This window comes from Notolabrus celidotus, chromosome 7, assembly GCF_009762535.1.
Source record: "Notolabrus celidotus isolate fNotCel1 chromosome 7, fNotCel1.pri, whole genome shotgun sequence".
NCBI classification, from domain to species: Eukaryota; Metazoa; Chordata; class Actinopteri; order Labriformes; family Labridae; genus Notolabrus; species Notolabrus celidotus.
In genome coordinates this window covers 5184168-5200918 of record NC_048278.1, presented here as the reverse complement: position 1 = coordinate 5200918, position 16751 = coordinate 5184168, and the positions used below count along the sequence as shown (strand labels likewise).

Sequence of the window (16751 nt, the reverse complement as noted above, 5' to 3'; positions counted from 1 at the left end):
AGAGATGGTCTTTTTCTGTTTCAGTATTCAAAGGTTTATTAACCCTTTCCTTTCAGGCCAGAGTGGAGCCGGTAACAACTGGGCAAAGGGTCACTACACAGAGGGGGCAGAGCTGGTGGACTCAGTCTTGGATGTAGTGAGGAAGGAGGCTGAGAGCTGCGACTGCCTCCAGGGTTTCCAGCTGACACACTCTCTGGGCGGGGGTACCGGGTCTGGAATGGGAACTCTGCTCATCAGCAAGATCCGTGAGGAGTACCCTGACCGTATTATGAACACGTTTAGCGTGGTGCCATCTCCTAAGGTACGGCGATCATGTGTGTTTATACTTCCTTCCTTCCTTGATGTCTTTGTCCTCCCTTGACGTTTGCATGTTGTGCCTCCAGGTATCAGACACAGTGGTGGAGCCGTACAACGCCACCCTGTCCGTGCACCAGCTGGTGGAGAACACAGACGAGACTTACTGCATCGACAACGAGGCCCTGTATGACATCTGCTTCCGCACCCTCAAACTCACCACGCCCACTTATGGCGACCTCAACCACCTGGTCTCTGCCACCATGAGTGGGGTGACAACCTGCCTGCGTTTCCCCGGCCAGCTCAACGCCGACCTCCGCAAACTGGCCGTCAACATGGTGCCCTTCCCTCGTCTGCACTTCTTCATGCCCGGCTTCGCCCCTCTCACCAGCAGAGGCAGCCAGCAGTACAGAGCCCTCTCCGTGCCCGAACTCACCCAGCAGATGTTTGACGCCAAAAACATGATGGCAGCCTGCGACCCACGCCACGGCCGTTACCTGACCGTGGCGGCTGTCTTCCGCGGCCGCATGTCCATGAAAGAGGTGGACGAGCAGATGCTGAACGTGCAGAACAAGAACAGCAGCTACTTTGTGGAATGGATCCCCAACAATGTGAAGACGGCTGTGTGCGACATCCCTCCACGCGGGCTCAAGATGGCCGCCACCTTCATCGGAAACAGCACTGCCATCCAGGAGCTGTTCAAGCGCATCTCCGAGCAGTTCACCGCCATGTTCCGCCGTAAGGCCTTCCTCCACTGGTACACCGGCGAGGGAATGGATGAGATGGAGTTCACCGAGGCCGAGAGCAACATGAACGACCTGGTGTCCGAGTACCAGCAGTACCAGGACGCCACGGCCGAGGAGGGAGAGTTTGAGGAGGAGGGCGAGGAGGAGGTGGCCTGAGGCTGAAATCTCTCCTCATCCTTACTCCTCATAACTTCATCCAACCATCCACTTATTTAACTCCTGCTCTGCCCTCTGTTCTCTTTTCTTTCGTTTGTTACTCTGCCCTCCTCTCCCTCTGTCTCACTTCCTCTGCCTCTCTCTCCCTTCTCCTCCAGTCAGAGTAGGATTCACAACTCTACATCGTCTCTCTCATCTCATTCCCCATAAAGAGGTAGCTAACACAAGTGTGCTTGTGGTCTTTGTCGGTAGTTCTCTGTTTATGTTAAACATTATGTTTCATACTTGGACCAAGTATTCAATAAAATGTTCAACTCATGCAAATATTCTCACTTGTCATATTTGGCATTAATTCAAATAAATTTATTGTAAAAATATCCTCTTGTGTTTGTTTTATGTTTGATCCAGATATCTGATTAGTAATAAAGTACACATCCTGTGAGCAACCAAAACCCAGCAGATTAGTGAACACGTTTCATTGTGCCAAATTTGGATTTAACAGTTTAACCAATGATGTCAGAGTGTGAAGGAGAACCAAAATGGAGACCAGCATGGTGCGCACATACTGAGTCATTTTGCTCAAACACCACAAGGAGGCAGTGTGAGATCTGAGTGTAGAGCTGTAGAGACGGCTGCGGAAACATTTTTGCTTCTTTTCCACAATGACACCTGTTCCACCAACCGCTCTGTGATCACAATCAGAAGAAGAAGAGTACAGGTGGTTGTTTGGGCAAAAGCCAGAAACTCTATTCAAAGCAGCTTCTCACGCAGACGTCATGAGCCTCTTTCAGATCAGTATTAATGATGGAAGAAGGAATGTATTCTTGTGATGCATCTATCACTGAATCCTCTCAGAAGGTTATTTAACTTAACTCCTGCATGTTTCCGTGCAGATGCATCAGATTGGTAATACGTCATTAAAGCTGCCTTTTGGCCTGGAGGCTGCAGCTGCTCTTTCTCTGATTACCCTGAGAAGGTTTCAGTCTTAGTAAAGCATCACAAAGAAAGAGATGTGAAACTGAAGAGAAGTGATAATGAAGGCTGAGAGGTTGGAGAGGTAGTCTTTGGTTACACGTCATACGTGTGTACACACACACGCTGACAGATTGCATATAGTGAGAGATCAGGAAGTGTTCTGTCACTCCACCGCTGATTGTGCAGACTGCGGCTGCTGCTGCTGTCGTCGGCCTTCCTTTACATCACAGCTCGAACAGAGGAATGACTTTGTGACAGCAGACCCACTGAAGACCTCTTCCCTCCTGGACAAACACATGGACATACACACATCCAGACAGCATGGGCTCCAGACTGAAGTAAGCTGAACATGTTTTTTTTTCTAGTATTCAGACTTCATCACTCTGCCCGTCACTTTGTTCTTGTGGTTTTTATTACTTCCTCTCACAACTGCACAGGAAGTTTCCTGCAGCATTTCTATTGCCCTGTATCTGTTCCTTCACTTCATGATAGACTTTTTCTGTTTACAGACTAAACTAAAATGAATTAGTGAATATCTTAATGAAATATCCTCTGAACTTGAATTATGTTCTTTTAAAAGCATCGGTTCTTTTCTTACTTGGAGCATCTTCTTTTTCTACATATTTGAAATCTTGATTTTAGTATTATGATGAATGTGAGTCAGACACCCTGAGAATCTGAGTTTTAATGTTTTGTTTCCTAACGCAATGTAAGTATTATCTCACATTTGACTCTTTTTCCTGTCAGACAAAACCCTGAGCAAACCTTCCACTGGTTCTTTGAAGCCACTTGCCCCGTAGCCAGAGACAAAGGTGAGCCCTCAGTCCTCTCTCCCAGCTCAGCTGCACAGTTGACCATGTGTTCTCTGAATAGAAGCATTCAAAATTGCCAGCAAGAGAGAAGTTGAATAAAATTGTTCCTCAAATTCTTCCTGCCACTCTTTTCTGCTTTTCTCATTTTCCTCTGTAACACACACAAACTTATCAGACTGTAAACAAGCAACAGAAACTAACAAACACTCACTTAGTAATGGATGTATATGTATGAAGTGATATGAGGTAATAATAAGTGAAGATGTTCCTGCTTGGCTGAGAGTTGTTCACACTTCCTGTCATGTGACCAGACAAACCACACAGCTTGTGCAGCCTCACTTTAAAGCAGATGGGAGCATGTTATGGAAATCTAATAGACTGAGCAGCAGAGTGATCCGAAGCACTTTCTTTAACTTTGATTAAATGTACCCTTTATTAATCAATTGTTTCTAAATATCAATCAATCAATTAATTAATCAGACTTTATTTATAAAGCGTTTTTCAAACAATGCCATTATAACACAAAGTGCTGTACATAAAAAAAAAAAACTTAAAATAGAACAAATTAAAATAAAAAGACCCCCGATCCTAATCCCAACCCCAGCCCAGACTCCAAACCCACTTGAGGAAACCCTCTCGTGATATCTTAATGAGGAAACACTGGAGGTAAAATAAGATGTTAAATCTAAACACAGGAAATTAAACTCACCAAAATAAAATACATTAATAAGATAATAAAACTAAAATATTAAACCATTATAGAAAATAAGATGCTATACTTAAAATAAATAAACACATAAAATAAAATAAATAAAAAGTGACTAAAATTTGAACTACATAATTAATTAATTAATTAATAAAGTAAGGTGATATAAAACTGTAATAAGAATAAAACTCAGTTAAAAGCTAATAATAATAGTAGATTTATTTATATAGCACCTTTTAAAAACAGGTTTACAAAGTGCTTTTCAGAGTGCAAAACATAGCTCACAAAAGCACATGACAATGGTTAGGAGAACTAGAATGAGTTAAGTAAAAGACAATAATAAAAACCATGCAGAATTTAAAAAGTCAGTGATGAGTTAAGAAGTAAAAGCACATTTTAAAAAGTGTGTTTTTAAAAGAGATTTAAAGAGGAGAAGGATGTGGCTTGCCTGATCTCCTCCGGCAGGTCATTCCAGAGTGACGGGGCCCTGACTGCAAAGGCCTGGTCACCTCTGGTTTTTAACTTCACTCTAGGAAGTTCCAAGAGGGACCTCAGGCAGCAAGGACATACATGTTTAAACACTCGCTTAGGTACTTAGGTAGGTCTTGAGTTTATTTTTAAAATATTTATGCTCTACACAGTATCTTCTTTTTATTTCACTCATTGTTGCCAAAAACACTTGAGGTTTCCTGTAGCAGCAGTGTGGGATGCATAAAGAGTTTGGTTGGAGTATAAAGTGATGATGTCCAAACATTTTGTTTACTGTTATAGATCCTGGTGTGCTGTTTCAGTTTCCAGAGGACTTCAGTGATGAGGTACTCATATTACCTGCAACTGGAGTATATATTTGTCATTGTGATGACAGAATGACTGTGATAAATGCAATAGATATAACAGAAATGTACACTGACATTGCCACAACATTAGGATCACTGATAGGTAACGTGAATAACATCACGTTCATCATTGCTTCTTTGTATACTTCCAAAGTTGTGTGATAAATTGCTAATTTGCAAAATGTTGCTATTTGAACAAAGACATGAAAAGATTTCAATGTAGACTTTGGTAATTGTTCTGTGATTGTTTTCTTCTCTTGTATTGCACTAACACATTTCTGTCTAAATCCAGGAGTCTTACCAAACATTACCCAGGTTCTGCTTCCCGTACGACATACAAAGGTGAGTACAGACTCGGGGGGGAACCAATCTTTACCTTTAATCAATCTTTAATTGTGTAGCACCAAATCCCATCCAACGTTATCTGAAGGCTCTTTCCAGACAGAGCAGGTCTAGACCGTACTCTGTGTTCTATTATTAACAAAGACCAAACATCAAGACAGGATAAGATCCAGTCCCATCTTACAGACAGGACTCAGTCTGATCTCATCTTAATCCATCATGAGCAGAGCACTTTGCAGCATTTAGCAAGCAACAGTGGCAAGGACAAACTTCCTTTAACAGGCAGAAACCTCCAGCAGGACCAGACTCATGCCAGTCATGTACTTATTTGGGCAAAACTGGTAAGTTTCATATCTTCAAAAATAAATAAATACTGAAATTCTTCCAATAGAGAAATTAAATGAGCTTTTCAGACATAAACTGCTTTTGAACCAGGTTGTAAACATGTTTATTATTGCTGCAAAGATCATCTTCTTTGAATGGGTGTGTATGTGGTTTCCTGTGTTTCTGCAGCCAGCCCCTAGTGGACTCTTGATGAACTGCAGTTTCTAGCAATTCTGCATGGGCTTCATATTTTAAGCCCGGAGGTTGCTCTTTGGCAACAGATCAGGGTAGATAAGCGCTCCTTGGATTTGCTTTGTGGGTTAGACAGTGTCTCATCTGCTTGGGTTCAGCAGGCACATTAACTCTTTCCTGAATCATTGAGTGTAACAGTCTGTTTTTCTACACACTGATCTGTGCAGAGTGAGGGATGGAGTAGCCGTGCAGCACTTTACTTTCGTTTTGACTGACCTGGAAGGATGCCAACGATTTGGCTTCTGTCGTCTCACAAACAGCACACAAACCTGCCTTTGTATACTCAGGTACGTTTGTTAGAGCGTGTGTGAATGTGTGAGTGTATTAAAAGGTTATATCCATGCAAACGTGTACTATACCTGAACACCATGATGGTATTTGATTACAGTTATCTTCCCTGGTTTGAAGTCTTTTACAAACTCCTCAACAACTTGGCTGATTACCTCTCTAAAGGACAGGTGAGTTTGCATCAGTGTGTAATCTTTCTGCTTGATGTGTACTGTTTGTATTGTGATATTTGTCTTCTCAACAGACCAATGAGATGAAAGAACTCCTGACTGCCCTCTACAAGCAGCCCATACCGCTGGCAGCTGGATCCGTTACTCTGCAGATGGTAAGTCTCCAATGATCTGATGGGAGCAAAGTGTTGACTCTGTGGCTTGTTTTTGGTTAGTGTGTTGTGTTTTTCTCTGAGGGAGCGCAGCTTATGGTCAGCACAGAGGTGTCCCATCCTGTTGGACATGCAGAGGGACAAGAGGGGGTGAGTCCTGCAGGAGGTCATGTAGTCTGGATTAACGGCTGAGCTGATACAGACTAACTCCTGTTGGAAAACATTGCTGTTGCTGCTTGCAGCCAAACCTGAGTGTGTTCAGACTAAAACCTTGTCACGCAACCCTCTAATTAAATATTTAAAGCAATGTTTGATTTGATTTGCACTAACATAAAGCTGTCAACTCCTTAACACATAAATAATCCATTAAAGCTCTGTCCCCATAACACATATTTTGTCTTAAATGTGGCTCTAATCTGCTGGTAGTTTTATTGTTTGAAAGTTTGCATTTGAAGAGTTTCATTCCAAAATAGAAGAGAGCTTAATCAATCAATCAATCAATCAATCAATCAATCAATCAATCAATCAATCAATCAATCAATCAATCAATCAATTAATCAATCAATCTTTATTTGAAATAGCAATAGTATTTAATCTATTTATAGCATTTAGCAAGTCACAGTGGCAAGGAGAAACTTTCTTTTAACAGACAGAAACCTCCAGCAGGACCAGACTCATGTTAGACATCTGCTGAGACTGAGTTGGGTTGGAAAGAGGGATAGAGGAGAATAAGAGATAGAGAGATTATAGTGGTGAGACGGATAGCAGTAGCCATCGCCACTAGAGTCTGGCACGTCTGTAGCAGCAGGCCGTCTACGGCAGCGACTCAGAGGTACCTACGAGACAAATGAGCTGTGGGGGGAGTGAGATCCCAGTGTGTCAGTGCACCAGTTGCTGCTCCAAGCCTGATCCAGCTCTAACTATAAGCTTTATCAAAAAGGAAAGTTTGAAGCCTACTCTTAAAAGTAGAGAGGGTGTCTGCCTCCCAGACCCTGACTGGTAGATGATTCCAAAGGTGAGGGGCCTGATAAATGAAGGCTCGACCACCCATACTACTTTTGAACTTTGATGCCAAGTTCCAAGGAATTTGTGAGTTTTCATGCAAAAGAAAAAATGTATCAGGGGAAACAGAATTAAAGTTTGTTTTCTTTTAATTTCATTGGTTGTCTGATTCAACAACGGCCCTATTAGGCTGCCATAGGCTGCAAAGGGGACTCTGTCACTTTAACCATGAAATCCTCTACAAAGGTTATCACTGAATGAAAATACAATCAGCAAGTGTTAATGAGCATACTGAACCTATATGGGCATGGTTTGATTAAAAATCCCAAGGATTATTGATTGCTGCAGCTACAAGGGCTTGCAGAGTCCCGAAAAATAATTTTGGAATGAAAATCTAACATCTGATCCCCCTGTGCATGTCAGATGTAGATATCAAAATATCTCAATTAGATACCCAGAGTGTTTCCTGTAATGTTGCATTTGGTTTGTTTTGATCAGGTTCCTTACTTCATCGCTCCAGACCCAAGAAGTCTCCCTTCCATCCCTGAAAATGTGAGCATAAACTATCTGCAATGCTGCACACATAGGGATTTGAACACTCTTATTGCCTATTCAGAGTGATACATGCATATGTGTGTGTGTGTGTGTGTGTGTGTGTGTGTGTGTGTGTGTGTGTGTGTGTGTGTGTGTGTGTGTGTGTGTGTGTGTGTGTGTGTGTGTGTTTGCAGAGGAACCTGACTGAGCTGATAGTAGCTGTAGATGTGGGGAACCTGCTCCAGCTCTATGCCAGCATGCTGTTTGAGAGACGCATACTCATCTTCGCCAGCAAACTCAGCACTGTAAAACACTTAATTTGATCTTCAGTTTCCCCTTCTGTTTGTACTGCTTGGTACTGTAGCATGTTGATCTCTGAAAACATACCCTTATCTGTAGCAATATGGAAACAGAAGCTCCTACTGATCAACTTTCACCAAACTAATGTGTAGAGAGAAACCACAAAGCCCAGTGCAGATACAATTAGTCTCACTGCGCTGTCTAAGTAACACCATGACCACTGTTCGGTGGACCACACTGCAGACGTGTGTGTCCCTTGTGTTAAGTCTGAAACAGCCTTTCTCCATTCTGTGTTTGTGTAGCTGACGTCTTGTGTACATGCTCTCAACGCTGCGTTATACCCCATGTACTGGCAACACATCTTCATTCCTGTTCTACCCCCCCATCTACTGGACTACTGCTGGTGAGTTATTACCTACTTCCTTATCACCTTACCTAGATAGCCTACCTACTTACATTCTTACTACCACCCCAAAAAACTAAAGTACCTACCTACCTAACTACCTACCTACCTACAAAGCTAGCAACCTACCTCCCTAGCTAGCAGGCTAGCTACCACATGCCGGCCTGCCTGCCTACCTACCTACAAACAAACAAACCTACCAACCTACCTACCTACCTTGTAAGCTAGCTACCATATACCTACCTACCTACCTCCCTACCTACCTACAAACACACCTACCTCCCTACCTACCTACCTACAAACAAACAAACAAACCGACCTACCTACCTATCCACCTATCCACCTAGTAAGCTAGCTACCATATACCTACCTACCTCCCTCCCTAACTACCCACCTACCTACCTACTTACCTACCTACCTACCTACCTACCTACAAACACACCTACCTACCTACTTACCTACCTACCTACCATTGATATATATATATATGTCTATATATGTATATACCTACCTACCTACAAACACACCTACCTACCTACTTACCTACCTACCTACCTACCTACCTACAAACACACCTACCTACCTACTTACCTACCTACCTACCATTTATATATATATATATGTATATATATATGTATATACCTACCTACCTACCTACCTACCTACAAACAAACCTACCAACCTACCTACCTACCTACCCACCTAGTAAGCTAGCTACCATATACCTACCTACCTACCTCCCTACCTACCTACAAACACACCTACCTCCCTCCCTACCTACCTACCTACCAACAAACACACCTATCAACCTACAAACACACCTACCTACCTACCTACCTACCTTTTATATTTATATATATGTATATATATATGTATATACCTCCATTCTTTTCCCCATATACCAACTATTGACCTGTCTGTTTACCTTCTTATGAACCAACTTATCTTCCCACCTACCACACTTCATTCTTGTCCATTCCTGCTAACCTACCTTCCTACGACCCAGGCCTATCTGCTCACCTACTTCCTACTTTCCTTACTACCTACCTTTCAACTTTCTCGTCCAGCTACCTATCTATCTACCTTCCTGCCTTTCCTCTTTTAGTGTATTAATGTACATTCCTTGTTTCTTTTTTTTACAGTGCACCCATGCCTTATCTAATAGGGGTCCACACTAGTCTTTCTGAGGTAAGCAGTTTGTTAATTGCTGAAGAACTTATACTTATTCTGTTCTTCCAAACTTTGAACTGTTTGTATTTTTATTTTTTAATCTTACATTATGTTAAGCTGAAACTCTGTGTGTCTGCTAGAAGGTGAGAGGCCGTGGGTTGGAGGAAGTTGTTATTCTAAATGTGGACACAAACACTCTGGAAACCCCCTTTGATGACTTGAAAAAGATACCTTCAGAAGTGGTAATTAATAGTCTGTGTGTAGGTCTGTGTTTGTTTCAGTGCGTATACATGGGGACTCGGTCTCAAGTCACACATAAATCTCACACAAACATGACTTAGACGGATCTTTTAGACTCATGCACAGTCTTTTTGCCCTAGTTTTTCAAACATTTCCTCTAATATCTGATTTCAGTACATATGAATCTAAAAAATTAAACATACAAAAAAATCTGTTTTTTAACTTGTATCTGCCGTCTACCCAAATATGTTTCCAGATGTCTGCCTTAAAGGTGTCTTTGAAGCGTGCAGCAGTGAGTCCTGGCTGTGGTGTCTCGAGGGCCTTCCTCAAAGCTCAGGCTCAGCTGTTCGGTGGCTACAGGGACGCGCTGCAGGCTAACCAGGTACATCACTTATTCAAGAAACACTGTAAAATGTAACACCTGAGGAAAAGTCTCAGGAACTGAAAGTGGAGCAGATAATCAGAGGTTTATCTGGTTTGTTTCAGTGATTAATTTGTGCACCCATGGAAGCTCTAGTCCTTGAGTTCAAGTATGACTTAAAGCCCTTTACCGTATAATGTTTCCCTTTTTTGAATTGGTGTGTATGTGGTTTCCGGTGTTTCTGCAGCCAGCCTCAAGCAGATACTCGATGAATTGCAGTTTATAACACTTCTGCATGGGCTTCGTATTATCAGACCGGAGGTTGCCACTTGGTGGTGACTCTTGAAGCTCCGACATGCTCAGCCTCCGTCCACTCCTGGTGAAACTCTTCTCAGTTCATAAATCCACTTTTCTCAGCAATCCTTTTGAGGCTGCGGTCATCCGAGTTGTTTGTGCAACTTAACCCACCACAAGTTCCCTTCCAGTCAACCTTCCATTAGTATGCCTTAATGCAGCACTCTGTGAACAGTCAGTCTGTTTAGATATGAGCTTCTGTGGTTTTCCCTTCTTGTGGAGGGTGTCGATGATCATGTACTTAACGACTGTCAGCAGTCTTCCCCATGACTGTGGTTTAATTTTCAGAACTAGACCAGGAGATTCAGGGTATTTAGAATGTTTGAATAGTACTTTACTCAAACTCTAAATTAAATATTTTGATATGTTAAGATACTTACCTACCTACCTACCAAGCTACCTACCTACCAAGCTACCTACCTACCTACCTACCTACCTACCTACCTATCTACCTACCTACCAAGCTACCTACCTACCTACCTACCTATCTATCTACCTACCAAGCTTCCTATCTACCTACCTACCAAGCTACGTACCTACCTACCTACCTACCTACCTATCTACCTATCTACCTACCTACCAAGCTACCTACCTACCTACCTACCTACCTATCTACCTACCTACCAAGCTTCCTACCTACCTACCTACCAAGCTTCCTACCTACCTACCTACCGACCTACCTACCTACCTACCTACCTACCAAGCTTCCTACCTACCTACCTACCGACCTACCTACCTACCTACTGACCTACCTACCTACCTACCTACGTACCAAGCTACCTACCTACCTACCTACTTACCAAGCTACCTACCAAGCTACCTACCTACCGACCGACCGACCGACCGACCGACCGACCGACCGACCGACCGACCGACCGACCTACCTACCTACCTACCTACCTACCTACCTACCTACCTACCTACTAACCCTACCTTCCTACTAGCCTACCTTCCTACGATCCGGGCCTCGACCCAGGCCTATCTGCTTACCTACTTCCTACTTTCCTTCCTACCTACCTTTCGACTTTCTCGTCCAGCTACCTACCTACCTACCTACCTACCTTCCTACCTACCTACCTACCTACCTACCTGATTTCTACATTTTTTGAGTCATTCTTTTCAAAATGAAATGATTGACAGCTTAAAATATTTAAGTGTACATGTTGAGTCTGAAACATTTCACATTTTTCCTTTTCTTAAAAACCTGTCATAAAATCTTGATCTTCTTCATGATATGCTAACTTATTGAGCTGCACCTGTACTTTTGTTTCTTTGATGAAAAGAGATAAAGAGAGTGGATTTATCTGTATCTTTTCTGACTCTCTTTGCAGGAGGATGAAATGTATTTCAGCGAGGAGCTGTTTCTAGATCACAAGTCATCCAGCATGAGGCAGTTCCTGCTGAGTGCTGTTCATCTCCAGTTCTTCAAACAGGTATAGATCACTCACTGCCCCCTGCTGGACATGTTCTGTATTTCTCACACTTGAGAGGAGAATAAAGTCACTGTAATGCAAAAAAAAAAAGAAAGAAGAAAAGGCTGTTACAAAGTTAGTGAACACAATGAGAGATTTCCTTTCTTTGTTTTGTCAGTTTATTGATAGCCGCTTGGATATTCTGAACAAAGGGAAGGAACCAGATGATCTCTTTGAGGAGGAGATCTTAAAGTGTGAAACAACTGCAGGTGTGTAGATGTGTGATTGTCACATCTTTAGTACTTTCCTTCAATTGAACTTCTTACTTTGAGTCTCTGTTTGTTTATAGGGAGAGGAAAATCTTATCAGCATTTGGTCGGCAATTTAAAGGTAAGCTTATTTCGTTGAACTACCCTTCAAGTTTGATTTCACCTTGTTCAAAAAAATACACCACAGATGTTTTTGTGCTTTCGACAGAAGGGTGGAGGAGCGCTCATCCTGAACATGAGGTCCAAAGCAAACTTAAGGGTGAGGACACAGCCAAGACTTTCTTTTTCTGTGGGAGGAAAGTGAGTCAAGTCTGTAATACCAAAACATTCCTCTCATGAATCGTATTAATTTCTCCCAGCCCAAAGGTCTCACCAAGTCTGGTTTGAAAAACCTGTTGATGCATAAGGTGCGTGTCAGTGTTTATGTCTGTGTGAGTTTCTATTGATACAAATGTTACTTAAGTTTTACTGAAATATAAAACGTGTGCCGTTTGTGTCTGTGTCTGTAGACCCACAGTGACGAACACTCCCTTCAGAGAGGAGGATCAGTGACACACCGTCGTGCCCAATCAGACTGTTTGCAGAACCGCCTGCCGATCACACAACACTTTGGGATGGTGAGATCAACATTACCTCATCTCTTTTCTAAATGAAAAGATGAATTAACACCATCCTCACAAATCCTCAACACCTCTTACTCTGCCTGCACCTTTTCCCTCCGTGTCTTTGCTATTCTGTCGTCCATCCCGACATGTGTCACTTCTGTTGGGATGTGTTGTGTTGCCCCTGCTTTGTTATGTTGCTCCATGTTGCCTCATGTCAGTCACGTCCTCGTCGACCTGTCCACAAACACAGGGCTCCTAGAGATGAGGGGAACTCGAGGGACTCTGGAGAAACATGGGACGGGTGAGAGAAAAATGGACAGACAGGAAAAAAGATAAATACACGCAGCATGTTGTGTTTCCTCTTGTGTGATTCTGTTTTAAATCTCTGCTCCTCAGAGCTGTGTCTGAGCCTTTGCTTGAACCGGACTCGGAGCTCCAGGAGGATGAAGACGAGGGGCAAGATTCCTTGCTGTGTGATGCGGAGGAGATGGATCTGCTGGGGGAGATCTTTGACACGCTCAGCTCCCGAAGCTTCCCTGAGCGTGGCCTGCTGTACGGCACACGCAGCCTGGATCTGTTTGGATCTGACAGCAATGACTACATCACGAAGGTAAGACAATGAAGTATTAACATTCACACACACAGGCGAAGTGTTTCATGGTCTTAAAATTACTGTTGTTGTCCTCAAGGTTGGTTTTCCTGGCAACCCCAGCCAGGAGAGTCTGTTTTTGTCTGCCAGCGGCAGCGGAAGCCTGCACAGCTGGAACCAGGAAGTTGCAGAGGAACCGTCCGATCTAATGGAAGACTCTGATTGGCAGAGCCTGGATACCGGCATGCCAGAAGAAGAAGAGACAGAGAGTCTACTTGCAGCGTGTGAAATAAGAGAGCAAGACAGTGGACGAGAACAGGAAGAAGTAAATGCAGCAATAAACGGGAATCAAGAAGAAGAAACAGAAGACAGAAATGACTTCAAGGGGGGGGAGTCAGAGGAAGAGAGGAAGACAGCTTGTCAAGATAAGAGAGAGAGTTTGGGTGAGGATGCAATGAAAGAAACAACAGAGAATCAAGAGGCAGAAGAGCTGAAAGAGGATGAGCAAAATCAGACTGAAGAGTCGGCTGAGGACGAGGTGACGGAAAAAGGAACAGATGAAATGCAGAAAGATGCAACAAGAGAAGAGGAGGAGAAAGAGAACCAGGAAAACAAGCTAACAACTCTGAATCCTCATCACCCTGACCCTGAACCTCCAGTAGCTCAGGACAACAGAGAAGAAGCGGTTCAGAAAGAGGAGCAGGAGATAAGACAGACCTCCTCTCCTCCCAAAGTGCTTTCAGCTGTAGCACGCTTCCAGTCTCAGGGGCAGAGTCCGAGGCCGCTGATGAAGTCCAAAGATCTGAACGAACCTGGGAGAGTATGGAACAGGTTTCAGGGCAAGGACAACGCACAAACTAATCGGCCATGTGACTCAGAGAAAAACGGCTCAGAGGGGCACGAGGAAGAGGAGGAGGGGCCGCCGATCAAAGTGTCTGAGCTGAAGAAGAGGTTTGAAGGTTAGAGGATCAAACACAAGTTAGCTGTGTGAATACCTTCCTGATTTATTTTGTATACTGACCTTTCAAACCACCTTCCCCTTATAAAGAATTTAACTATGTTTGAAGTCTCAGCTGAATGAGGCGCCTGTTATCAAGAGGTACAACCATCAGGTAGATTCCTTAAAGTCACTCCACAGCATGATGAAAACTCATCTCCTCTTCTCCTCAGTTATCGACTAAAGCAATAAACAAGTTGACATAAAACATTTATTCAAAGATGATGGTCAGGGATGCTTCCACAGCAGCAGGTTCTTATCAGCCTGTTTGTGGGACAAGTTAACATTAAACTGAACATTTCAATCAACAGTCAAGTTAAAACCAAGCGGCAACTTCCGGTCTTAAAATATGAAACCCATGCAGAAGTGCAGTTCTAGGGTGTCCACTTGAGTCTGGCTGCAGAAACACCGGACACCACATACACACCCATTCAAAGAAGAGGATCTTTACAGCAGAAATAAACATGTTAACAGCTGATGTTTTTAACCAGGCTGTAAACATGTTTATTAATGCTGCAAAGATCGTCTTCCTTGAATGGGTGTGTATGTGGTTTCCGGTGTTTCTGCAGTCAGCCTCAAGCGGATTCTCTATGAATTGCAGTTTATAACACTTCCGCATGGGCTTCATATTTTAAGACCGAAGTTTGCTGCTTGGAAGAGGATCAAACCCCGCCTCTTTACCTCACACTAGCTCGACATAAGTTAGGTTGAGTTCAGCATTACCAATATGGCACCGGCCGACGATTGGCTTCAAAACAGCGCTTAGGAACAGGTGGGTGGCATCACGGATACTACGTCCATATTTTATAGTCTATGGTTAAAACATTAGTCAGAGTGCTTGTTATAAAAATCACCTTAAAGTGAACAGGACTCATGCAGGAATATTCATGTTGACATTTCTGACCATAGACATAAACGATGCAAATATCATAACTTTTACATCCTACTATCACCATCCTTCAGGGTTTGAGTCCCTGTGTAGTCGGCTCTGCCGCTGTTGACAGAACCTATGATGAATTACTCTCCATGTTGTTTAGCCGACTGATTTAGAGGGACAACAAAACGAAACTTTGTGCCACAGTGTCAACTGGCAGAAGTGAAACATGCCAGGCTTCTTATTACATGTGATTAGAAACTTTTATGGAAGCCTGACCAATCAGAATCAATTATCTTACGCAGGGGTATAAAAAGTAAGGAAGTCAGGTAACAAATTGTGTTAGGTATGGTAAGCTAACGGCCAAATTCCACCAGATCCGTCACGGCACCGGATCTGATAGGTTTCAATTCTATTCAATGTGTTAACTTCCACTGGATCCGCTCTGTTGCGTCCCAGCTACGTCTCTGATCCGGCAGGTCGGATCACAATGGATCAGATACGCAAGACTTTGATTTTTGCTGGATGCCGGAGTCATCAAGTCAGAGGTTTTCAGAGGACCAGAAAGACAACATGGATGAGGATAGGAGGAAGAGAATCCTTGATTCAGTGATTTCTGCAGGAAAACCTCGGTTGCACGACTCAAGCTGTCTGGCGGTCCTGCTCCGTGCTGTGTTCCAAAAACGCAACCGGTGAGTGTTGACGGACGAGAGAGCACGGAGTCGGACCTCAGCGGATTGGAGAAAGACCGGACCCGGATCTGGTGGAAGTACCGTGTAACTAAGCGAGCATTGGTCTATACTCCACCCACTTTCTCTGCAATGAGAGGTTTTGGATAGCACTCGGTGTGCATGGTTTAAGAAAGGCCCTATGCCCTTCAGATCCTTAAATATCATTAATAATGTGTCAAAGCATTTCAAAGAGCTCCGCGTATTCGTAAAGCTAAAAACATGTAGCTTTAAGCAAACATTAGAGAAGCTGGAGGAACAAAGGGTTCGTCACCAGAGGAACTAAAGCGTGTGTTTATTATAATGAAGGAACATGTCCCTCTGCGTGCTTAACCTTAGAGTTGTTTTGATCACTCTTTCAGGGATTGTTTGTTTCAGGACTTCCTCACTGGGGCACGAACCGGTTGGTAGTTCTCTTTGCCCAGGCAGATATTTAATTTTATAAAATATTTAAATGTCATTCATATAAAATGACAATTAAAATTAAATGTGAAGCAACTATGCAGAAACAGAGAAATTAATTCCTTCACAATTATAAATATTTTGCATATCTGTTTCCCCTTTGTTAATGTCTCTTTGCTGAGTGTAGGGGTGTGAGAGAGATTTGCACACCTCCAGCTTCTCCCAAATAAACTGACATTTTGTGGATGATCCATACATTTTTGTAAAGTTTGAATTTCTTAAACCAAAATAAACTGAACCTTTTTGAATATTCTGCTCCATCGCCATCATGCTCCAAAACAAAGGACAGCACATTTGCATATGGGTGCACATTCCTGTTTACTTGTGTGGCATATATACTGAGCTACTCAATTCATGGCATAAAGTGCATTACAGTCATTGGTGTCTTAATCAAAATC

The 16751-nt window shown here is 43.0% G+C and overlaps 2 protein-coding genes across 5 annotated transcripts in view; both read left to right on the top strand.

The window, feature by feature from the left end:
* The window catches only part of LOC117816006 (tubulin beta chain), a 37142-nt gene extending 35625 nt beyond the window's left edge, over positions 1-1517 (top strand). For both annotated transcript variants that reach the window (XM_034688057.1, XM_034688058.1), the window contains 2 exons: positions 57-301; positions 384-1517. In XM_034688057.1, coding sequence (XP_034543948.1) covers positions 57-301; positions 384-1196 — 1058 coding nt within the window. In that variant the 3' untranslated portion in view covers positions 1197-1517. The remainder of the gene's footprint in view (positions 1-56; positions 302-383) is intronic.
* An 818-nt stretch (positions 1518-2335) lies between these two features.
* Positions 2336-16601, top strand: si:dkey-76b14.2 (DENN domain-containing protein 1C). 3 transcript variants are annotated; one of them, XM_034687472.1, is made up of 23 exons: positions 2355-2509; positions 2919-2983; positions 4461-4504; positions 4818-4867; positions 5611-5730; positions 5832-5901; positions 5976-6056; positions 6138-6203; positions 7554-7607; positions 7784-7894; positions 8192-8292; positions 9435-9480; positions 9606-9704; positions 9959-10084; positions 11749-11850; positions 12008-12098; positions 12179-12219; positions 12307-12357; positions 12458-12505; positions 12608-12715; positions 12922-13004; positions 13100-13313; positions 13393-14668. In XM_034687472.1, exons 1-23 carry the CDS (start codon positions 2493-2495, stop codon positions 14254-14256), a joined length of 2652 nt encoding a protein of 883 aa, XP_034543363.1. In that variant the 5' UTR covers positions 2355-2492; the 3' UTR covers positions 14257-14668. The 3 variants fall into 3 exon arrangements, with proteins under 3 accessions (XP_034543364.1, XP_034543363.1, XP_034543362.1); XM_034687471.1 differs by having other exon boundaries at positions 9603-9704; XM_034687473.1 differs by lacking the exon at positions 6138-6203 and having other exon boundaries at positions 2336-2509; positions 9603-9704; positions 13393-16601.
* The last annotated feature ends 150 nt before the right edge of the window (positions 16602-16751 follow it).

Coding starts and splice junctions, on each gene's coding strand:
- si:dkey-76b14.2 (XM_034687471.1), top strand. Junction 6,057..6,137: donor GATCCGTTACTCTGCAGATG/GTAAGTCTCCAA, acceptor TTTTTCTCTGAG/GGAGCGCAGCTTATGGTCAG. Junction 9,481..9,602: donor TCCACACTAGTCTTTCTGAG/GTAAGCAGTTTG, acceptor TGTGTCTGCTAG/AAGGTGAGAGGCCGTGGGTT.